Source organism: Bufo bufo, chromosome 1 (genome assembly GCF_905171765.1).
Source record: "Bufo bufo chromosome 1, aBufBuf1.1, whole genome shotgun sequence".
In the NCBI taxonomy this organism is placed as follows: Eukaryota; Metazoa; Chordata; class Amphibia; order Anura; family Bufonidae; genus Bufo; species Bufo bufo.
The window spans coordinates 714,420,691-714,446,061 of record NC_053389.1 but is presented as its reverse complement, the minus strand read 5'-3'; the positions used below and the strand labels follow the sequence as shown (position 1 = coordinate 714,446,061).

The 25,371-nt window shown below is 44.0% G+C and overlaps 1 protein-coding gene across 1 annotated transcript; it reads right to left on the bottom strand.

Moving 5' to 3' along the window:
* Window positions 1-1,499: 1,499 nt before the first annotated feature.
* UBAP1L (ubiquitin associated protein 1 like) lies at window positions 1,500-24,514 on the bottom strand. Its single transcript, XM_040415779.1, has 5 exons — window positions 24,383-24,514; window positions 21,938-22,672; window positions 19,350-19,532; window positions 9,175-9,276; window positions 1,500-1,675 (listed from the first exon to the last, which is right to left on the bottom strand). The coding sequence occupies exons 1-5, from the start codon at window positions 24,512-24,514 to the stop codon at window positions 1,541-1,543; spliced, it is 1,287 nt and encodes a 428-aa protein (XP_040271713.1). The 3' UTR covers window positions 1,500-1,540.
* Window positions 24,515-25,371: the final 857 nt, after the last annotated feature.

Genomic DNA, 25,371 nt, shown 5'->3' with positions numbered 1-25,371 from the left:
TCACTGTACCTGCATGTCACTACTGCAGTTTCTAAACAGCAAGAGAAAGACCAAACCAAGGCCCAGTCTGGTCCACTCTTAGGCCTCATGAACACGGCCATTGCTTGTCCGTTTTGTGCATTGGGGACAAAGGGCAATGTCCGTGCAGCTGCCGCAGACGGATCCAGACCCAATCAACTCGTTCTATTTTTTTGAAGGGTGGAGGCACGGAGAAAAACCCCACGAAAGCACTCCCTAGTGCTTCCGTGCCTCCGTGCCTCCATTCCGCACCACACCTTCCCGATTGCGGACCCATTCGAATAAATGGGTCCGCATCCGTAATGCAGTGTGCACACGGCCAGTGCCCGTATATAGTGAACCCACTGTTTGCGGGCTGCAATATGCCGTGCGCACGAGGCCTTAGGGTCCATTCACACGTCCGTTGTTTCTTTCCTGATCTGTTCCTTTTTTTGCGGAACAGATCTGGACCAGTTCTGTACCCATTCATTTTCAATGGGTCCTGAAAAAAAATCAGACATTGAGCTGTCCGATTTTTTTCAGGACCCATTGAAAATGAATGGGTACAGAACTGGTCCAGATCTGTTCCGCAAAAAACGGAACAGATCAGGAAAGAAACAACGGACGTGTGAATGGACCCTAAGTCAGGTGAGAATCTTAGCTGATAAGATCACGCATTCTTCATACCACACAGTATCTTGTAAGGATATGTTCACACATAGAGTATGAGGCAAGGTTAAGACCACATCAAACAAAATGCTATGCAGTTATGGATGTGATTGTGGTTTTTACAGGTGAAAAGCATTAATTTAACTTTTTACATGTAAAAAAAATAAAAATAAAATGTGCATTAAAAACCACTTGAAAATTGCATTGCGGTTTTCCCAACGTGCTGCGAATTTAACCACACCACAAGGTGTGAACCCTTACAATTTCTTTCCTATTAACTTCACTTTTACCATTTCCCCTCCAGTTTTCAGTTCATGGAATTGTCTTTTTACTGACATCTGTTTTGAATATGGAAAGCTCATAAAAGTTTGTCTACAGCGCAAACTAAATATTCATATTTTTAATAAAAACAGGCATCTGAAAATAATAAATGGATCATCCTCCATAATTGTATCCTTTGCCTAAGGGAAACTGTCATTATGATCTCTCAGAGTTGTGAAGAAAATAAAAGATTTAACACTCATTTACTTACTATAGAGACATTTAGATGTTAAGTAGCACCTGCTATATCCTCAGCACAGCCGTTCTGTAACTGAATCACCACCATGTAGCATCCCAGGACTGGGCTGGGCATGGTGTTAGGCTATATAGACTCCACTCCAGATGAATGACAAAGTGCTCTACAGCTAATCTGTGACACGTCTGTTTTTGGTGTAGGATGTTTCTGAGCACTCCTCTCCCAAGTGTCTGCTAATAAGTCAATACATATGAATAAAGATCTAAAAGCAATATATTCATTATGACAAATGTATCAGAGTTATGAGTCTCTCCTCTCAGCTCATGGCTAGCAGTCAACAGGTTGGATGCTTGGCGGTTACTGAGCCCTCATCATGAGTTCCTCCAGGGATTGATCCCTATGATTGTCATAAATTAGGAGAACTTCTTTGATGTCATCTTGTTGGAAACCCATGTCGTTGAACTGAAGTGAGAGACGGAGATATTCTGCGGCCTGGACAAGACGGAGAACAAAAGTTAAGGATACTTGAGCGTTTACCCAGATACATTCTTACAAATGTCACTTATATTCATGTGGCACTGTATGCATTTGGTGACATGCAGGGCAGGTGGATTCCTTGGTCTCCACTTCCACAATTGGTTTATGTAGCTTGGTGTTACATACTCTTCAACTCTGCTGAGATTATCTCTTGTTTACAGGTTCTTCTAAAAAAATTAGCATATTTTGATACAGTTCATTATTTTCTGTAATGTACTGATAAACATTAGACTTTCATATATTTTAGATTCATTACACACAACTGAAGTAGTTCAAGCCTTTTCTTGTTTTAATATTGATGATTTTGGCATACAGCTCATGAAAACCCAAAATTCCTATCTCAAAAAATTTGCATATCATGAAAAGGTTCTCTAAATGAGCTATTAACCTAATCATCTGAATCAACTAATTAACTCTAAACACCTGCAAAAGATTCCTGAGGCTTTTAAAAACTCCCAGCCTGGTTCATTACTCAAAACCGCAATCATGGGTACGACTGCCGACCTGACTGCTGTCCAGAAGGCCATCATTGACACCCTCAAGCAAGAGGGTAAGACACAGAAAGAAATTTCTGAACGAATAGGCTGTTCCCAGAGTGCTGTATCAAGGCACCTCAGTGGGAAGTCTGTGGGAAGGAAAAAGTGTGGCAGAAAACGCTGCACAACGAGAAGAGGTGACCGGACCCTGAGGAAGATTGTGGAGAAGGACCGATTCCAGACCTTGGGGGACCTGCAGAAGCAGTGGACTGAGTCTGGAGTAGAAACATCCAGAGCCACCGTGTACAGGCGTGTGCAGGAAATGGGCTACAGGTGCCGCATTCCCCAGGTCAAGCCACTTTTGAACCAGAAACAGCGACAGAAGCGCCTGACCTGGGCTACAGAGAAGCAGCACTGGACTGTTGCTCAGTGGTCCAAAGTACTTTTTTCGGATGAAAGCAAATTTTGCATGTCATTCGGAAATCAAGGTGCCAGAGTCTGGAGGAAGACTGGGGAGAGGGAAATGCCAAAATGCCTGAAGTCCAGTGTCAAGTACCCACAGTCAGTGATGGTCTGGGGTGCCATGTCAGCTGCTGGTGTTGGTCCACTGTGTTTTATCAAGGGCAGGGTCAATGCAGCTAGCTATCAGGAGATTTTGGAGCACTTCATGCTTCCATCTGCTGAAAAGCTTTATGGAGATATGACCTGCTCACATACGACCTGCTCACAGTGCCAAAACCACTGGTAAATGGTTTACTGACCATGGTATTACTGTGCTCAATTGGCCTGCCAACTCTCCTGACCTGAACCCCATAGAGAATCTGTGGGATATTGGGAAGAGAAAGTTGAGAGACGCAAGACCCAACACTTTGGATGCGCTTAAGGCCGCTATCGAAGCATCCTGGGCCTCCATAACACTTCAGCAGTGCCACAGGCTGATTGCCTCCATGCCACGCCGCATTGAAGCAGTCATTTCTGAAAAAGGATTCCCGACCAAGTATTGAGTGCATAACTGAACTTAATTATTTGAAGGTTGACTTTTTTTGTATTAAAAACACTTTTCTTTTATTGGTCGGATGAAATATGATAATTTTTTTAGATAGGAATTTTGGGTTTTCATGAGCTGTATGCCAAAATCATCAATATTAAAACAAGAAAAGGCTTGAACTACTTCAGTTGTGTGTAATGAATCTAAAATATATGAAAGTCTAATGTTTATCAGTACATTACAGAAAATAATGAACTTTATCACAATATGCTAATTTGTTTTAGAAGAACCTGTATATACATTTCTATTACTCCTCCCAATTTTATATCACCATCATCTTCTGTGGCACTGTGGACCATAGTTCAAAACAGGGGAGCACAAACGTATCAAACATACTAGTAATAAAATAGAGGAGACATGTTGGTTTAGGACAAGAGGTGGGTGTTAAATAAACTGTATTTAGCTTTTCGGTGATAGTTCTGGGATAAAGCTAATTCTATATCTCAGGATGTGCGCTTTAGCTTCAGTTTGAACACTACTGGATCTATAGTCACTTACCTTACAAATTGTGTATAAATCAATAGTACAAGTACATATAAGAAACTTTGTAATATATCATATCAGAGAAAATGGCCTCTAATTCCACTTATCAGGTTTCCCTACAAACTAAATATTTCTGACTTGAGAGAGCAAGACAGACTTAACTCACAAAAGGATCAGGTTGTGTGATACCAATAGATGTCTAGGGAGGAGGGCAGAGGAGTGAGCTGAGGGTCCGTCATGGATAATGTTAGTTTGGGGGGGGGGGGGGGGGGGGGGTGTTGAATCTGATAAGTGCAGAAAGACACATTTTTTTCTTACAACATTTCTTATATTTGCCTGTACTACTGAATTATGCAAAGTTGTGTGAAAAGCTAGTGACCATTTAAGTGCTGGCATAAAATTATCCCAGGCATTTAAGTAGATAGTACGTATTACAACATTCCCTCAGCAGGGACCACTGCAGAGGAAATGTGCACCATACCACAGCTTCTCCTGGCTATAAATGATGGCCTGGGCAGCTTGGTTTGGAAAAGGAGTTGTCCAGTTAGGAGAACCTGTTTAACATGGATGTAGTGTTGCTGTATCTGCACGTTTACTATGGAACCTAGTAAAGTGAATGCTTATAGGGATGGGCACCAGATTCTGGGTTCCTTTGCCAGATACAGTATTAATACAATAAGGGGAGTGAAAAGTGGCCCCTTGTTATGATAAAAGGATTGCTAAGTTCGTAAACTAACAATTTATGCCTCATAGGTTCAAGCATATTAAACTTGCGAAATGTTCTTGAAATCAACCGGTGCAGATAGCAAAGACTGCACTCTAGGGAACCATGCTCTAATATATCCTCGCTTATTTCCATCTTAAGACATTAGACTCTTAGATGGGAGCTTTGCTTCATAGTTGAACATGGCCCAAACTACCCCCTCCACCCCCTACTCTCGTGCACTATTTTAAGGCACCCTGTTAAAAGCCTGGTCTGGAAAGATTTCAGAGAAATTATCCGCTTTCTTGTGGAATTTATTGAATCAAGATGAGGACAAAGAACTTCAGTATTAACTCCTTCCAGGCAAGGGTACCAGAACTCGCAGATACCAGCGAGCAATTTCCTGTAAGGGTTAATCTCTTTGGTTATGATTTAACCCTCCAGTGTTTGGATGACCTTCAACAACGAATGGTGCCAGTATTGCCAGACCGCTCTACTCATGACAGATGAGGATAGAGTAGGTCCCCCCCTGGATAATGTTCTTGGTATTAGCTGTAATGATTTTCCTGATTGATGGCGTCTTTATAATATGTTAAATCCGCTTCTAATAACAGCGCCCTAACGGAGGAATGCCAAATGTATGACTCACCCCCCAACGCTGTTCACTCACAGCCTACAAAATCCCAATTATCTCAGTGGTATTATGCAAACAAGTAATTAGAAAGTTTTCCCATAAATCTAGACGTTTGTGGTGTATGAAAACACCAAATGTTCACAGGGGGACAGCAGCCTATCATTTCATCGATCAGAGATACTGGGCTATATTAGCATATAGGCTAATTTGGCACGTTCCATGTCTACGTGCAGGAATACAATGCCAAGGGCAACATGGGATGATGGGAATTGCAATGTCCAGCAACTGTATATAGGAGGACACAACTATCTTTAAAGTATCACAGTACTTTCACACAATTTCATTTAATTTAAGAGAATGACGTAACTACCAAATATCTAAATTACGTCATTTAAAAATTCTGCCTGCATCCACCTGAAAAAAAGCTCATGGCCGCTAGGACTATCTAGAGCTGGCCACCTCACTAAACTATTTGAGGGAGAAGGGCCCAAGAACCTAATAGCTGAGCTTCAAAGATCCTATGTGCAGAAACTTCCACAAGGTCAACCACCACTGTAGCACTCCACCAATCTGTGCTTTATAGGATAGTGGCCAGAAAGAAGTCACTCTCCACCCAGTAACACATGAAAGCCTGGAGTTTGCCAAAAAGCACCTAAAGGACTCTCAGACTGTGAGAAACAAGATTGCCGGTCTGATAAAAACAATTTTAAACTTTTTGGCCTCAATTCTAAGCGTTATTTTTGGAGGAAACCAGACACTGCTCATCACCTGCCCAATACCATACCTACAATGAAGCATGGTGATGGCAGCATCAAACTGTGTTGGTGTTTTTTGGTGGCTGGAAGAGGGAGACTGGTTAGGGCTGAGGGCAGGGGCGTTGCTAGGGTCTGAAAACATCTGGGGCACAAGCCCACTGTGTTGAAATTGCACATTAAAGGCATGCTTAAAGGGGTGTTCTGGTTTACACAAATGAAGTGCAGTACTGCAGACTACAGTCATTATATAATACAACATTCGGTAACTTTCCAATATCTGTTATGTTTCATTTCCTCACCACTGCAGAAATCTTTGCTTGGGCCCTTTAATATTGATGGGAGTGGACCTTGGGCAACCCCACAGATCATCCGCCCACCCCCCTTGTACTTGTTCCGCTACTTGCGGGCTGCGCGGGTATGAGTGGCGAGAAGGAATGCCCAGGAGAAAAGCTGATGTCTCCTCCACATAGCTCCGATAGTAGTAATTAGAATACAGAGCAGGAGACGGTAACTGGGCCACAGCGGGTAAACGGAGCGGCGCCCAGGAATAATTGTAAGTGGAGGGAGATCCCTGGGCGCCGCTCTATGTTGCCTGCTAACTTAACAAAGTCCGGACCCATGAAAGGTCCTCCTATCATTGGTGGCGCAGTGCGCCCGCCCCTCCTTCGCCCCTCTCTCTTTATTAACAACGCGGCACAGGGGGAGGGAGAGACTGCTTCCTTCTCCCCTGTGCTGCTGAGGGAACATGAGCGCGCTGACAGCAGCGCGCTCATGTTCTGTGATACTAGACTGCGCAGCAGTGCAGCGCATTATCGAAAAAAAAGGAAATCCCGGTATCATATCGATACCGGGACAAAAGTATTGATTGGGTAATGAAATTTTGATACCCGCAACAACCCTACTAAGCGTAGAGCCCAAGCACAGCGAACAGATTCATCTCTGCAATAGCAGGGTAAATAGGATGCAGGTATAAGTTCTATAATACTTAGCAGATCATAAATTATGCATATAAGAAGCAGTCCATTATGTATAACTATGAATAGCAACGCTAAAATTCCTTTTTGTGACCACACAAAATAACCCTACATTTAATCATCACACTTCAAATAGGAAAATGCAGGACGTGAACTACAGTTTCAGCTGAAAGTCCATCTTTTAGGTCAGATGCATGTTGTATAGAGTAGTAAGTATATTCCACAGGGTTCCACCCTGAGCGAGGCCCATGTGATACTCTGACCTTATGACGAGGGCTCTCAGGAGCTGGCTGGAGACTTTCTCACAGTCTCTGTCTGATCTCTGATTTGGCGTCCTACAAACAGGATATGAACAGTTTTCCCAGACAAGTCATTGCACAGAACTGCTATGAAGAATTGGGACACCACTGCCTATTGACACCAACCACCGGAAGAATGACTATAATCTCAGAGGGCCCCATTAACATTATATACATTTTATTATTTACTTGTATTTTCTTCAAATATCAATCTTTTAATGATATTTTCTGCAATATAAAGTTAACCATCTGATGGAATAAGGCAAGCACCATTGTGACACTTGTCATCATGTTATTTTTGTTTACATTTCAGGGTACATACACACGACCGTATGTGTTTTGTGGCCGTGTGCATTCTGCATTTTGCAGAGCGGAACAGCTGGCCTATAATAGAACAGTCCTATCCTTGTCCGTAATGTGGACAATAACAAGACATGTTCTATCTTTTGCAGAACGGACATGCGCACAAGGAATTTCCATTTTTTTGCAGCCCCATTGAATGGTTCCACATACGGGCCACAAAAAAACGGAACAGACACAGACTAAAAATACGTTCATGTGCATGAGCCCTAAATGGGTTTTCCAAGATTCAGATATTGATGGCTTATCCTCAGGACAAGTCATCAATATCAGATCAGTCCTCAGCTGTTAGAGGAGACCGTAGCTTTCCGCTGAGCGTCACTAGGCCAGTGACCTCACGTTCATTGGTCACATGGCTTAGGCGCAGCTTTCATTGAAGTGAATGGGGATGAACTGCGATACCAAGCACAGCCACTATACAATGAATGGCGCTGTGCTTGGTAATCTGCAAAAAGGTTGTAGTGAGCCTCAAACATCTGATCAGCGGGGGTACTGTGGGTCAGACCCATGTCAATATGATATTGATGACCTATATCTGAGGATAGATCATCAACTATCAGTTTCTGAGAAGCTACGTCAAGAGTGACAACTAATATGGCTGCACAACAAAATAGAAAGATGCTAAAATGTAAAAAAAAACATAATTAAAAGGAGGATTCCAAACACAAGCATTTATCACCAATCTAGACAATGATAAATACTGTAACAGTGGCTGCTGTGCGCCGCTGTCCCCCTGCTTACCGCCGCGGTCCCAGGCGCCGTGTTCAGCGGTGATCTGCTGCCAGTGTTTCCTTTCAGCCCTGGCCACAGCATCCTTGCTGCTTGTTTCCTGCAGCATTTCCTTAAGGGCTGGCGCGCGTCACTTCCTGTGCTTTTTGGTTTGGATCATGTGACCTCGCTGACCAATCCTAGCCCTCCTGCACATATATAAAGTGGCTCAGCCCCCTTACCAGATGCCTCAGTGTCAAGGTCCTTGTGTCCTGTTAAGGTTCCTGATATCTGCTTGTGGTCCTGACTCGTGCTTGTATTCCTGAACTCTACTACCTGTTTGATCCCTGCTTGCTTGCCTTGACTCTCCTGCTGCCGACCCGGATTGTCTGACCTGTACCTGTGCCACCTGCCCTGACCTGTTTGACTTCGCCTTTGCCTCATCCTTCGGTCCTGCACTGTTGCTCCTGGTTACCACTCAGCCCGCTGACGACGCCTGTACCTCTGGTACCTCGCTCAGGTACCTCCTGGTCTGCCTGGGCCAGCTACCTTGTGTGCCAATCCTCCTCAAGAGGTAGCAACCTGGTGTTCCCCTCGGGAAAGTCTATCCCAAACATCAGGAGTACTGTGAAGATTGAGGGGTTCACTTAGACAACGCCCTTAGAGGAGGTAGGACACATGGCACAGTGGGTTCACACCCGCTGGTTCGTGACAAATACTAGATTGGTAAGGGCCCAACTGCTGGGACCTACACCAATTACCAGCTTATGTCAGTGCCATAGACTCTTAATAGAGAAGCAGGATGCTTGCTCAACAACATCTCCATTCAAACTCCTCCTAACTGTGGTCCTGCAGCTAGGTGGGGCTGTAATCCCCCATTCCAGTGATTAGTAGAGTCCCAGCATTTGGACCCCCAACGATCTAGCACGTATGGTATCAATATGGGCAAGTGTATGGGGGGCTGGCAGAACAGCTGTAAGGTATCTAAAGTGGATGGCCAGATTTACTCTTTACCTTTATCTCAGAATTCTGGAACATTTCCATTGCTTCTTCCACTTGTGCTTCCTCATACCCAAGTTTACAGAGGCGATCTGTGGCTCCAAGGTAAGCCAGAACCTATTAAAGTAAAAAATATGATGAGCAAGTATTTACTCATTACTGGATTAACTAGGTACACTGGTTTTCTCTCACTATTCAAAAAACATATAGGGAGTCATTTATTAAGACCGGTGTTTTAGACCCGGTCTTAATAACTCCTGCGCGGGTGGTGGTGGATCTGCCGAAGTTCTGAAGAAGCGTCGGCCTCTATACACTACGTGCAGAATTATTAGGCAAATGAGTATTTTGACCACATCATCCTCTTTATGCATGATGTCTTACTCCAAGCTGTATAGGCTTGAAAGCCTACTACCAATTAAGCATATTAGGTGATGTGCATCTCTGTAATGAGAAGGGGTGTGGTCTAATGACATCAACACCCTATATCAGGTGTGCATAATTATTAGGCAACTAGAAATGTGCCTTTTTTCAAGCTATGTAACATATTCCGAGATGCTGTACAGTAATCATTACTTTTCACATTAGTCCCTGTCCCCAATGTCTTAAACACACACTAGAGAGGGAGCTGGTGTAGATTTAGAAGCAGTGGTGATATACAGGGAGTGCAGAATTATTAGGCAAGTTGTATTTTTGAGGATTAATTTTATTATTGAACAACAACCATGTTCTCAATGAACCCAAAAAACTCATTAATATCAAAGCTGAATATTTTTGGAAGTAGTTTTTAGTTTGTTTTTAGTTTTAGCTATTTTAGGGGGATATCTGTGTGTGCAGGTGACTATTACTGTGCATAATTATTAGGCAACTTAACAAAAAACAAATATATACCCATTTCAATTATTTATTTTTACCAGTGAAACCAATATAACATCTCAACATTCACAAATATACATTTCTGACATTCAAAAACAAAACAAAAACAAATCAGTGACCAATATAGCCACCTTTCTTTGCAAGGACACTCAAAAGCCTGCCATCCATGGATTCTGTCAGTGTATTGATCTGTTCACCATCAACATTGCGTGCAGCAGCAACCACAGCCTCCCAGACACTGTTCAGAGAGGTGTACTGTTTTCCCTCCTTGTAAATCTCACATTTGATGATGGACCACAGGTTCTCAATGGGGTTCAGATCAGGTGAACAAGGAGGCCATGTCATTAGATTTTCTTCTTTTATACCCTTTCTTGCCAGCCACGCTGTGGAGTACTTGGACGCGTGTGATGGAGCATTCTCCTGCATGAAAATCATGTTTTTCTTGAAGGATGCAGACTTCTTCCTGTACCACTGCTTGAAGAAGGTGTCTTCCAGAAACTGGCAGTAGGACTGGGAGTTGAGCTTGACTCCATCCTCAACCCGAAAAGGCCCCACAAGCTCATCTTTGATGATACCAGCCCAAACCAGTACTCCACCTCCACCTTGCTGGCGTCTGAGTCGGACTGGAGCTCTCTGCCCTTTACCAATCCAGCCACGGGCCCATCCATCTGGCCCATCAAGACTCACTCTCATTTCATCAGTCCATAAAACCTTAGAAAAATCAGTCTTGAGATATTTCTTGGCCCAGTCTTGACGTTTCAGCTTGTGTGTCTTGTTCAGTGGTGGTCGTCTTTCAGCCTTTCTTACCTTGGCCATGTCTCTGAGTATTGCACACCTTGTGCTTTTGGGCACTCCAGTGATGTTGCAGCTCTGAAATATGGCCAAACTGGTGGCAAGTGGCATCTTGGCAGCTGCACGCTTGACTTTTCTCAGTTCATGGGCAGTTATTTTGCGCCTTGGTTTTTCCACACGCTTCTTGCGACCCTGTTGACTGTTTTGAATGAAACGCTTGATTGTTCGATGATCACGCTTCAGAAGCTTTGCAATTTCAAGAGTGCTGCATCCCTCTGCAAGATATCTCACTATTTTTGACTTTTCTGAGCCTGTCAAGTCCTTCTTTTGACCCATTTTGCCAAAGGAAATGAAGTTGCCTAATAATTATGCACACCTGATATAGGGTGTTGATGTCATTAGACCACACCCCTTCTCATTACAGAGATGCACATCACCTAATATGCTTAATTGGTAGTAGGCTTTCGAGCCTATACAGCTTGGAGTAAGACAACATGCATAAAGAGGATGATGTGGTCAAAATACTCATTTGCCTAATAATTCTGCACGCAGTGTATATGAGCTGAGAAAGGTTCTTCCAGGCCCTGCAATTCTTTGGTTGGAGGAGCAGTGCATACCGATGGAGGGCACTGGCTGACACAACAGGGGGCACTGTAACTGGCACTACATGTACTCTTACAATGCAGGCCTCAGATGTAGCAGAATGTGGGCCTTGGACCAGAAAAGATTGTGTGTCCATGTTATAAACAGTTCACAGTTCATTTATCAACGCAGAGAGAGTCAACAGTGGGTGTCCGCAGCCCGAGCCAGGTTTATTTTTGGAGTTTCTTGCGGTGCTGACAGACGAGATCTCATAGTCATAATTCATTATCTAAAAACCTCATTCTAACAGTATTAGACAATTCTAAAAGAGTAGAATACACACAAGCACTGGTTAATGTAATATCAAATTTAGGAAAGATTTTTAAAGCAATTCATATGTAAAGGTATAAAAAAGGAAAGCTCGGAGAAGGTAATGGCATCAGGAGCAGAAATTGAAGACAGACAACACTATAAAAGTAGAAAAACAAAGTGGGTTGTTCGGGATTTTTTGGTTTTTAATTTTCCTATCACCCAGCCAGACCTGTGAAAACATCTATACATATCTGCTCCCCACCTCTTCATTTCCGCTCTGTGGCTCCCCGGCTAAGCCTGGGTCATGTGTGCTGCTGAGGCCAAAGACCGCTCCTCAGTGGTGACTTTTTACCAAATGGCATGTCCCGCGTTGCTTGGGGATACGTCACCACTGGGCCCATAATTGGCTGCAGCAGTGCACGTGACCACGTCTGTGCAAAAGTTGACAGAAGGGCCCCTCAAGTCCAGGGAAGACAGCCCAAGAGCCACTGAGCCAAAACGTGGTGGTGAGGAGCAAGTTACTATAGATTTATTTATGGGTCCAGCATGGCATGGGTGGAGAGAAAATAAAATCTTGGACAACCCCAGGGTGATACAATAAATAAAGATCAAAAAGGTTTCAAAATAAAATAGCTTCACTTACCTCCACTGATCCCCCTCCACTGTCCTTTCTGGCATGTGGAATCGGGACAGGTATCGGAAAGCAGCAGCAACCAGAGCAGATCAGAATTGCAGCAGTAGGGGATTTGTGGAGGTGAGTAATGCTTCTTTTTATATTTAACCATTTCTGACTTTTTTTTTTATGATCTCATAAAAAAAAAACTTTTATGAATGAATTACTACTGTATTCAGATAGATAGGTCTTAAAGGGGTTCTACGGGCTTAACCTATTTTTGGCTTTAAAAATGTAACCTGTGGAGGAAAGATTATTGCCCACATACTTTCCACAGTGCAGACGTTCTTGAGATCTGCCTCCCGGTCACGTGGTTCCTCCAGATGGCTTTTCTGTTCTTCCGGGCAAAGTCCGTCTCCTTGTCTTTCGCTCTTCTCTTCCTGGCTTGAGCAGGAGACAGATCGTCACAAATGACGTCACCGCCTCCTACAAGTGGAAGCGCCAGCCTCCGTCGTCTACACCAACGCAGGCGCAGTACGCACAATTACAGTGCGCATGCGCCGGTATCTCTGCTCCGGCTCCGTACAAACATGCACTGCGCATGTGCTGGGACTTCCAGCCGTCTTCTGAGTGTACAGGCTTCTATGTGAAGCCTGTACTGACTCATGTACAGTGCGATGTAAGCGCAGTACATAAGTGACAGCATAGCGATCAGCCCCAGAGGCTGATCGCTATGCTGTGGAGGTCATTGGGGGAGCTGTGGATGGCACATGGGGGGCACTTTGGATGGCACACGGGTGCCCTTGTGGGCAATGTGGATGGCACATGGGTGCCCTTGTGGGCACTGTGGATGGCACTTTGGGGGCACTGTGGATGTAATTAGGGGCACATGGGCACTTTGTGGGCACTGTGTATGGCACATGGGGACACTGTGGATGTCATTAGGGGCACTATTGATGGCACATGGACACTGTGGATGGCACATGGGGGCACAGTGGATGTCATTAGGGGAACTGTGGATGGCACATGGGGGCACTGTGGATGGCACTGTTATAGGGGAATGTGGATGGCACTGTTGTGGGGAACTGTAGATAACATCTAGAGTGACCCCATAACAGTGACACTGTTATGGGGGTGCTGTGGATGTCACTGTTATGGGTGCACTGTGGATGTCACTGTTATGGGTGCACTGTGGATGTCACTGTTATGGGGGCCTGTGAATGTCACTGTTAGGGGGGCCTGTGGATGTCACTGTTATGGAGGCACTGTGGATGTCACTGTTATGGGGGATCTGTGGATGTTACTGTTATGGATACACTGTGGGTGACACTGTTGTGGGGAACTGTAGATAACATCTAGAGTGACCCCATAACAGTGATATCCACAGTGCTCCCATAACAGTGACACTGTTATGGAGGTGCTGTGGATGTCACTGTTATGTGGGCACTATGGATGTCACTGTTATGAGGGGACTGTGGATGTCACTGTTATGGGGGCACTGTGGATGTCACTGTTATGGGGGCACTGTGGATGTCACTGTTATGGGGGCACTGTGGATGTCACTGTTATGGGGGCACTGTGGATGTCACTGTTATGGGGGATCTGTGGATGTCACTGTTATGGGGAACTGTGGATGTCACTGTTATGGGGGCACTGTGGATGTCACTGTTATGGGGGCCTGTGGATGTCACTGTTATGGGGGCCTGTGGATGTCATTGTTATGAAGACACTGAGGATGACACTGTTATGTGGGATCTGTGGATGTCACTGTTAGAAGGGTGCTCTAGAGGTCACTGTTATGGGGACACTGTGGATGTAACTGTTATGGGGGCACTGTGGATGACACTGTTATGGCAGCTCAGTATGAGTGATAGGGATCATGCAAACTACTGTGATCGGCCCAGGAATCCATGTCTCAGTCCATGTATCAGCCACAATTTTCAGGCCAACCTCGGCTCCCCTGACCAGATAAGAGACTGGCTGTATCATACATTACTGTCATATCATCAATTTGGTCAGGAGAGTGCGGTCGGCTTGGGAGATGTGGCGACACGCGTACCATGTATCCCAGGCTGATCATGGTCTTATCTCACGTGTATCACACATGTTGGCCCAAGAAAAACCCTTCAGCAGTCAGGACCAAAAAAGATAAAATTAGGCCTCATGCACAGGACCGTATCCGTTCTGCTTTCTCCAAGTAGCAGATCTGCTAAATAAGGATACTGCCTGTGTGAGATGTGCATTTTTTTCCAGAGCCTTTGAGTTCTATGGGTTTTAGATCTGCATTATGAGGACCAGAATAAGACCTGTTCTATCTTTTGCTGTACTGATATATGGATGTGGAAAGCACATTGATGAAGTCCATGTGTTTTCCACATCCGCATGTCAGTTCTGCAAAAAAAAGTGTCCTATTCTGGTCCTTATAATGCAGACCTGAAATCCATAGAAATCAATGGGACTGCAAAAAAAAAAAGCGGGTCGCACACGGACAGTATCCTTATTTAGCGGATAAATGAATACGGTCGTATGCATAAGGGTTTAGATAGAAAGCTCAGCAGGCTGTATCATACAAAATGGAATTAGATACACAGCTCAGCAGGCTGTATCATACAAAATGGGATTAGATACACAGCTCAGCAGGCTGTATCATACAAAATGGGATTAGATACATAGCTCAGCAGACTGTATCATACAAAATGGGATTAGATACACAGCTCAGCAATCTGTATCATACAAAATGGGATTAGATACAAAGCTCAGCAATCTGTATCATAGAAAATGGAATTAGATACACAGCTCAGCAGGCTGTATTATACAAAATGGAATTAGATACACAGCTCAGCAGGCTGTATCATACAAAATGGAATTAGATACATAGCTCAGCAGGCTGTATCATACAAAATGGAATTAGATACACAGCTCAGCAGGCTGTATCATACAAAATGGAATTAGATACATAGCTCAGCAGGCTGTATCATACAAAATGGAATTAGATACATAGCTCAGCATCTGTATCATACAAAATGGGATTAGATACACACTTCAGCAGGCTGTATTATAGAAGATGGGATTAGATACACAGCTCAGCATCTGTATCATACAAAATGGAATTAGATACACAGCTCAGCAGGCTGTATCATACAAAAAGGGATTAGATACACAGCTCAGCAGGCTGTATCAAAGAAGATGGGATTAGATACACACTTCAGCAGGCTGTATCATAGAAGATGGGATTAGATACACAGCTCAGCAGGCTGTATCATAGAAGATGGAATTGGATACACAGCTCAGCAGGCTGTATCATAGAAGATGGAATTGGATACACAGCTCAGCAGGCTGTATCGCACACATACATGTTAGGATTAGATACAGAGGTGTTTGGACGCGCTTGCCGATTCCAGCTGTTTATTACACTCTGGAGATGGTGAGGGCAGAGCCTGTGGACGGTCAGTGATGGGATTAGACACTGAGTGAGAAGTAGATTCCTGTCTGTGTGCAGAAAGATAGACACAGGAGTTATAGATGGAGGAGCTGCTGCAGACAGAGCAGAGGGGGGGCGTGTCCAGCCTGTGACTCATCTCTGTGCAGTGCAGCCAGGCTTGTGTATCAATAAAGTTATGTATTCAACAAAACAAGAAGGGGAGAAAGTAAACAGATCTGCCAGGATAATCTGATGTTTACCAGGGGGCAAGGAAAGGTCAGACATAAAAAACAGGTATTGGGGGCATATGTAGGCATGGAGAGGGGTGTTAGGAGCACATAAACAGAATTTTGATTTTGGGATCGGACAACCTCCTTAACCACTTCCCATCTGGGCCCTTTGCCCCCTTCCTGACCAGGCCAAATTTTGCAAAACTGACATATCTCACTTTATGTGGTAATAACTTTGGAACGCCTTTATTTATCCAAGTCATTCAGAGATTGTTTTCTCGTGACACATTGTACTTCATGATAGTCATAAATTTGAGTCAAAATATTTCACCTTTATTTATGAAAAAATCCCAACTTTACCCAAAAATTTGAAAAATTCGCAATTTTCTAAATTTCAATTTCTCTGCTTTCAAAACAGAAAGTGATACCTCATAAAATAGTTATTATTTAACATTTCCCATATGTCTACTTTATGTTGGCATCATTTTGGAAATGTCATTTTATTTTTTTAGGACGTTAGAAGGCTTAGAAGTTTAGAAGCAATTCTTCAAATTTGTAAGAAAATTGCCAAAAACCACTTTATAAGGACCAGTTCAGGTCTGAAGTTACTTTGTGGGGCCTACATAGTGGATACCCCCATAAATGACCCCATTGTAGAAACTACACCCCTCAAGGTATTCAAAACCGATTTTACAAACTTTGTTAACCCTTTAGGCGTTCCACAAGAATTAAAGGAAAATGGAGATCAAATTTTTAAATTTCACTTTTTTGGCAGATTTTCCATTTTAATAAATTTTTTTCTTTAACACATCGATGGTTAACAGCCAAACAAAACTCAATATTTATTACCCAGATTCTGCGGTTTACAGAAACACCCCACATGTGGTCATAAACTGCTGTATGGGCACATGGCAGGGCGCAGAAGAAAAGGAACTCCACATGGTGTTTAGATGCCATGTCCCATTTGAAGCCCCCTGATGCACCCTTACAGTAGAAACTCCCAAGAAGTGACCCCATTTTGGAAACTAGGGGATAAGGTGCCAGTTTTATTAGTACTATTTTTGGGTACATATGATTTTTTGATCATTCATTATAACACTTTATGGGGCAAGGTGACCAAAAAATTGGTTGTTTTAGCACAGTTTCTATTTATTTATTTTTACAGCGTTCACCTGAGGGGTTCAGTCAAGTGACATTTTTATAGAGCAGATTGTTACGGACGTGGCGATACCTAATATGTATACTTTTTCTCATTTATTAAAGTTTTACACAATAATAGCATTTTTGAAACCAAAAAATTATGTTTTAATGTGTCCATGTTCTGAGAGCTATAGTTTTTTTATTTTTTGAGAGATTTTCTTATGTAGGGGCTCATTTTTTGCGGGATGAGGTGATGGTTTTATTGGTACTATTTTGTGGGACATACGCGTTTTTGATCACTTGGTGTTGCACCTTTTGTGATGCAAGGTGACAAAAATTGCTTGTTTTGACACAGTTTTTTTTATTTATTTTTTACGGTGTTCACCCGAGGGGTTAGGTCATGTGATATTTTTATAGAGCTGGTTTTTACGGACGCGGCAATACCTAATATGTATACTTTTTTTTATTTGTTTCACTTTAACACAATAATAGCATTTTTGAAACCAAAAAAATGATGTTTTAGTGTCTCCATGTTCTAAGAGCTATAGTTTTTTTATTTTTTGAGAGATTTTCTTATGTAGGGGCTCATTTTTTGCGGGATGAGGTGACGGTTTTATTGGTACCATTTTGTGGGACATACGCGTTTTTGATCACTTGGTGTTGCACCTTTTGTGATGCAAGGTGACAAAAATTGCTTGTTTTGACACAGTTTTTTTTATTTATTTTTTACGGTGTTCACCCGAGGGGTTAGGTCATGTGATATTTTTATAGAGCTGGTTTTTACGGACGCGGCAATACTAAATATGTCTATTTTATTTTATTTTTTCTATTTTTTATTCCTTACTTGGGATTTTTTTTTTTTTTACATGTGAACCTTTTTTTTATTGTATTTTTTCAACACTTTATTTTATTTTTATTTTATTTTACACTTTTCGTCCCCCATAAGGTCATACAAGACCTCTGGGGGACATTTACTTCACTTTTTTTTTTTTTTTTTTTCACTGTTCATTTCTCCTGTAACTGGGGCTGACATAGTAGCCCCAGTTACAGTGGAAATGCACCCCTATAGAGGCTGTACAGCAGCAATCCTGCGCTGTACAGCCTCACTGCAGGGCTGATCGAGGTCTCTGAGAGACCTCACACAGCCCCTGCACTCTCCGGTCCCGGCGGTCACATGACCGCCGGGCCGGAACAGGAAGCGCACAGCGCTTCCTGCTCTGCAGACACAGCGCTCGGTGAGCGCTGTGTCTGCAGCGATCGTGAAGGCAGGGACACCTGGGCACTGTCCCTGCCTTATCTCTGGGTTGCCCTGCTGTCACTGACAGCGGGCAACCCGATCAGCAGCTGCACGATTAGCGTGCAGCTGCTATTTCTGACAGGACGTTTTAAAACGTGCTGTCAGAAATAGACGTCCACCCATAGGACGTTTATATCCTATGGGCGGACGTGAGGCGGTTAATGCATGTACTGAATTCAGATGTATAGGTCAGTAACTGTTTGAGAAGGCTGTGGCGCTTCTTCTTGTAGCTTACCCTAGGCCAGCTAAGTCCGTCGATCACGTGGTCTAGATGCAGCTTAGTCTTAGGGTCCATTCTAGCGTCCGTAGTGTATTGCGGATCAGCAATACACCTGGCTGGCACCCCCATAGAAATGCCTATTCTTGTCCGCAATTGCGGACAAGAATAGGACATGCTCTATATTTTTTTCCGGAACTGCGGACCGGAAGATCGGGTCCGCGCTCCGGAAATGCGGATAGCACATAGTGTGCTCTCCGCATCCATTCAGTTCCCATAGAGAATGAATGGATCCGCACCCGTTCCGCATAATTGGGGAATGGGTGCGGACAACACTTGCGGACATGTGAATGGAGCCTTATTCAAGTGAATGGTGAAGAACTGCAATACCAAGCACAGCCACTATACAATGTACGGCGCAGTGACGCTCACCGGAGCACCGCGGCCTCCTTAAATAGTTGATCTGCGGGGTCCCAGGTGTCAGACCTCAGATGATCAGATACTGATAACCTATCATGAACATAGGTCATCAGTATAAAAAAAAAAGTCTGAAAACCCCTTTAATGATCTCTTCTTAAACATATATCAACATTTTACAATCAATCACATAATAATGTCTACATTACAATATAGTTATTATAAAACCTAAGACTTTTTGTACTGATATACAACATCTAAACAAACATTCCATGTTGGGCAAACCTTGTAAATACCTGTTCTAGGCTTTGTCCACCTATTTTCTGCATTGCAATCATAGCTCTACGAAGTGGGTACCCCATAGATGTCACAGCCTCGATGACATCACGCTCTTCTTGACTAAGGGCTAGCAGGACATCGCCTGAGCAATTAGAGTGGCTCCTTCTTGTAGGTGGGAGACAGGAATATGGATTCAGAGACTGGAGGAACACAAACAGAAATGCATTTCACAAAATGGTGCGCCACATGAAAACTGGCACCTTTTAAGCATAATAGGGAGACTGCATTGGGAATCGGGCATCTTTAAAGTGTATGGTCTTATACACATGTGGTATGGATCTGTAATACATGTAAATCTATGATGCAGTCCTGTACCTCTCTTTGCCTCAAATGTTGCATGTGCTGCCACATGGAGTCAATGCAGATAGCATTTCTATGTGCATGGACCTTTAAAGTGCACATTGTAAGCAATCTACAGGGTGGGCCATTTATATGGATACCCTTAATAAAATGGGAATGGTTAGTGATATTAACTTCCTGTTTGTGGCACATTAGTATATGGGAGGGGGGAAACTTTTCAAGATGGGTGGTGACCATGGCGGCCATTTTGAATCTAACTTTTGTTTTTTTCAATAGGAAGAGGGTCATGTGACACATCAAACTTATTGGGAATTTCACAAGAAAAACAATGGTGTGCTTGGTTTTAACGTAACTTTATTCTTTCATGAGTTATTTACCAGTTTCTGACCACGTATAAAATGTGTTCAATGTGCTGCCCATTGTGTTGGATTGTCAATGCAACCCTCTTCTCCCACTCTTCACACACTGATAGCAACACCGCAGGAGAAATGCTAGCACAGGCTTCCAGTATCCGTAGTTTCAGGTGCTGCACATCTCGTATCATCTGAAGGCAATTGTCTATGCTGTGAAGATATGAGATGTGCAGCACCTGAAACTACGGATACTGGAAGCCTGTGCTAGCATTTCTCCTGCGGTGTTGCTATCAGTGTGTGAAGAGTGGGAGAAGAGGGTTGCATTGACAATCCAACACAATGGGCAGCACATTGAACACATTTTATACGTGGTCAGAAACTGGTAAATAACTCATGAAAGAATAAAGTTACGTTAAAACCAAGCACACCATTGTTTTTCTTGTGAAATTCCCAATAAGTTTGATGTGTCACATGACCCTCTTCCTATTGAGAAAACAAAAGTGGGATTCAAAACGGCCGACTTCAAAATGGTCGCCATGGTCACCACCCATCTTGAAAAGTTTCCCCCCTCACATATACTAATGTGCCACAAACAGGAAGTTAATATCACCAACCATTCCCATTTTATTAAGGTGTATCCATATAAATGGCCCACCCTGTACAGGCTGAACTACCGTATTAGATTATTTTTCTAGGATCTGACAATGTCTGTAAAATGCTGTGGCATATGTCAGCGCTATATAAGTAAGTAAAATAAATAAATGAGTGAAATAATGAGGGCCAATCCCTAGGAGAAGCCTTCAGCACTTGACATGTGGGGGGTCCAATTCTCAGGAGGGCCACAGTATAGGTATGGTACTGTGCCTGTGTAAGGGGGCCCACACAGATCACATATTAAAGGGACTCTGTCACCACTTTCTAACCCCCCCTTTTAAAAGTATTGTTTTCTCCATGGCGCCCTTGTGATTACAAAGGTGTTGTTATAACATAAATTCGCCGTCTCGTTTTGATAAAAATACCTTTTATCTAACCTGTCAATCTTGTGGATAAGGTGCCCAGGGCGTTTCTGAAGGTCTGAAGCTGCCGCCCGCCGCCGCCGCCGTTGGTGCCCAGCTCCTCCCCTGATCCTTTCAGCGCCGCCTGAATGTAAAGAAATCCGCCTCCGGCTCTCGCCTAGTGCCCCCTCCTCCTTTTCAAAGATCCCGCGCGTGCGCACAGGCCTGTGCCTGATGCGCCCGTGCGGACATTTAGAATCAGCCTCATTGAGCGAAATGCGCATGCGCGCACTTCGCTCAACCTCCTCATCAGACGAGCACTGCAGCCAGCCACTCAGAGCCTGCGGCTCCATACAGCGCTTGGCAGGCTCTGAGTGGCTGGCTGCAGTGCTCGTCTTATGAGGAGGTTGAGCGAAGTGCGCGCATGCGCACTTCGCTCAATGAGGCTGATTCTAAATGTCCGCACGGGCGCATCAGGCACAGGCCTGTGCGCACGCGCGGGATCTTTGAAAAGGAGGAGGGGGCACTGAGCGAGAGCCGGAGGCGGATTTCTTTACATTCAGGCGGCGCTGAAAGGATCAGGGGAGGAGCTGGGCACCAACGGCGGCGGCGGCGGGCGGCAGCTTCAGACCTTCAGAAACGCCCTGGGCACCTTATCCACAAGATTGACAGGTTAGATAAAAGGTATTTTTATCAAAACGAGACGGCGAATTTATGTTATAACAACACCTTTGTAATCACAGGGGCGCCATGGAGAGAACAATACTTTTAAAAGGGGGGGTTAGAAAGTGGTGACAGAGTCCCTTTAATGACTCAAATAACCAATAAAAAAATGTGTAGTGTTATCAGGAGGATCTCTGTCAGAGGCTCCCAAATCACCAGAAGCACATATTTTACCATATGGGTGGGTTTGTAGCAGCGTATTGGAGGAATGCTGCCAGCACTGTAGGGTCTCTTGGAGCAGCAACAGCCGTTAGGACTTGGAGGGGGTGTTGGGTTATGAAGGTGTCCACAGCAGTTCCTCCTTTGGTGCTGACCTTGGGGGTTGCCTCTGGATTCTGAATTCCCCTTCTGCGAGTGCACCAGAGCTGCAATTCTTTTATTTGATGCCTCCAGCTCATTCTTGGAGATATTTGATGAAGTTACTGGCTTTCTCCTCTTTATGTGGCACGGGGGAGACTCAGAATGAGAGCAGCGACATCTTGGGGTTGGACTGGGCATCACTGGAGAAGTACGTGGTCTGTTAGACCACTGTGGCTGAGGGCTCTTACACAAACGTGCCCTTGATTCTCTTTGTAGAGCCTCTTTCTCACTCTCCTCTGAGGAAGAATACTCATTATCTTCAGAGTATCCATCCTCCTCAAAGTTTCTCTCCTTCATATCCATGTTCTCTGCTCCACCCCAGTTGCTTCGTAGTCGACTGGGAATAGCATCAGATGAGCTCTGGCTTCTACACCTTCTCAAGGGTAAAGAAGGCAGTTGGGGACTGCAGCGTCTGTTTGGGGATACCCCCTTCCTGTCGTGCATCATCCAGTATGGAGGTGCAGTGGGTCTGACACTAGACATGGGGGCTTGTTGCCTGTATATCTCTTCCACCCAGTCTAGAACCTTTCTCTCCACAGAGAAATCATGCTGCAGATAAAGAAAAGTATTTCTTGTCAATCTTAGCAAATAGTAATAAACAAGAATTCCCTCCAGTATTCTTCATTTTAATGGGTTCTAGCAGTACTGAACTTTTTATATTGTAACAGACAGTGGTCCAAAAACAGAACAGTATTTTCCTTTAGCCAAAACTGGCAGTTACCTTACACAATTATGTGTACACAATTAGGACATGGGGACGAAGGACTGCCAGAAATGTCTAGCATTCCTGATCCAACACATGCCCGAGTCTCTGATTCACAGGCTCCATATAAATCAGACTGTTACCACACCCCACTGAAAATGGCTGATTTAAAGGGAAGCTGTCACCATGAAAATGCTGCGTTATCTGCATTCAGCATTTAATAGAGTAGAAAGAGCTGAGCAGATTGATATATAGTGTTATAGGAAAAGATTCAGTAAAACTTGTAATTTATGCATCTATATCAGTGCTCGTTCTGGCCTCTGAAGTCCAGGAGGCGGTCCTATCAGTGATTGACAGCCTTCCCTCAATGACTGTGTATACAGAGAGAGCTGTCAATCACCGACAGGACCGCCCACTGATCTCCTAAGCACAGAAGGAGCAGGAATTTAAATAAATGAAAAGAATTTATACTGAATCTTTCCCTATAAAACTATATACTAGTCTCCTGAGCTTCTCCTTCTCTACAGCATGATGTCTGCAGCTCAGATGCCATAATCCATGTGACAGGTTCCCTTTAAGGCCTCATGCACACGATCGCTAGGATATGCCCCCATTGTCTGATAGGTGCGGGACCCACCGCTGGGACACGCACCTACAAGGAGAACGGAGGCGGGGAGAGTTGTGGCTGGAGGACCCCGGGAAACCTCTGTCCACCACCAGGCGCAGCTCCCCGCCTCTCCCATTGAAGTGAATGGTAGCGCACCGCGCATGCGCAGCCACCGCTCCCATTTATATCTATGGGGCCGACGGAAATAGCCGAGCCAGCGCTCGGCTATTTTCGGCGGCTCTATAGAAATGAATGGAGGCGGCTGCGCATGCGCAGTGCGCCCTCCTCAAGTTTCTCCGCTCCGTTCTCCTTGTAGGTGGGGGTCCCAGAGGTAGGCCCTGCACCTATCAGACAATGGGGGCATATCCTAGCGATATGCCCCCATTGTCTAAAATGGGATAACCCCTTTAAGCGGTTAGCTTGATATAAATCTAGCAGAGCAATGAATGGGGAGATCTATGGATCCATGTGATGTACAGGGCTGGTTCTAGCTTTGTTAGAGATTGTCATGTACTATATAATGTCTGATTTTCATTTTTACATTAGTTATGGGAGAACCCCTTTAATAAATGTCCCCTTAGTTTATAAAATAATAATTTTGATGTGCTTTATAATAAAACCCTGGCATTAAAATTAGTAGTAGAACGGTAAGGCCTCATGCACACTACTGTATTACAGTTCTGTGCAACCTCAGAGCCATAGTAGGGCACCTATAGAAGTCTACTTTACCATTATATGCCATTGATTGCATACGATTCTTTCAGTTCTAGCATGCCCCCCTAGAAACATTGCTCCATAATGCAGCATCCTGTGCATGAGGTCTACCAGGTCAAACTCCATTTTTTGTAAAATAGCTGTAGGCAAATCAATAACATCCTGTAATATTGTAGTCTGGATAGTATAGGAATCATATGGTATATGCAGGTAGTAACTGATCTCCATGACTCACCACAGTACACATTAATGTATCGCCGCAGTCTGGAACATTAACATTTGAGAGGTTGGATATACGTTCTTCAGGTGAGGGCACATGGGTGAATCCGTCATACAATTTGAATGGGATGTCATCCAGGACACTCATTCCAATGGCGTCTCAAAATAGGCGAGGTCTAGACAACGATAACCAAAGCTTAGAAAGGGCAGACTCTGAACCAAACTGGATTCACAATTTGTGTTTGAGACAAAATAATGTGTTCTAGATTATGACCGGATCTGCATTAATATCCTGTTAGCGTAGATTACTCCATAATTACTACAACTAGGCATAATACAACCGCAAATAAAGGTAGCCATAAACTAGTAATACCACCGGGAGTCATTACAGTAAAGAAAGGCCCAGGCTGCGAGTGGTTGGAGGGACGGAGAAATCATCAGAGCTACTGACATCCTACCTCCTCCTTGTCTTTACTGCAGTGGAGTAACGTCCCCCTCCCCACCATCTTTTACCGACTGTAATCAGAGTGTAACATTTCACCAGAATCGGCACTGACGGGTGTTTCCGAACGTCTCACAGTCCATACAGTAATGAACAGTGACATTTTCTGGAAACAATACAGAACTTTATCCCTGCGTATACCTGCTCTGTAACAAACAGGGAGCATTTTTTCCCCCCGAGCACTAAATGTCTCATCAGTTTTCTATCACTCAGATAGGTGACCTTATATACAGATCAGGCAGCCAGATGACAAACACTTCACAGACAGCTGGCTATGGATAGTTGATACCATACAATAACACGGCCTCCATTTAAAGGGCTATGAAACTGGCTGACCTGTTGTGCACTTGGCAGCAGAAGACACCTGCGTTGGTCCCATGTTCATAGGAGTCATTTAAAAATCTCATCTGCTCAACTGGTACTGTATTAAGCTGCAGATTTTCCAGGCGAAAATCTGGGCGCAATTTGCACTGGGTGCATATAACCGATGTTGGTAAAACTAT

What these genes read in the sequence shown, in the direction of transcription:
- UBAP1L (XM_040415779.1), bottom strand. Translation starts at nt 24,514, where the DNA reads ATGAGTGTCCTGGATGACATCCCATTCAAATTGTATGACGGATTCACC. An exon ending in GCTACAAACCCACCCATATG is followed by an intron (nt 19,533 to 21,937) that starts GTAAAATATGTG and finishes GTGTTCCTCCAG; the next exon opens with TCTCTGAATCCATATTCCTG. An exon ending in GTGGACAAAGCCTAGAACAG is followed by an intron (nt 9,277 to 19,349) that starts GTATTTACAAGG and finishes TTACTTTAATAG; the next exon opens with GTTCTGGCTTACCTTGGAGC.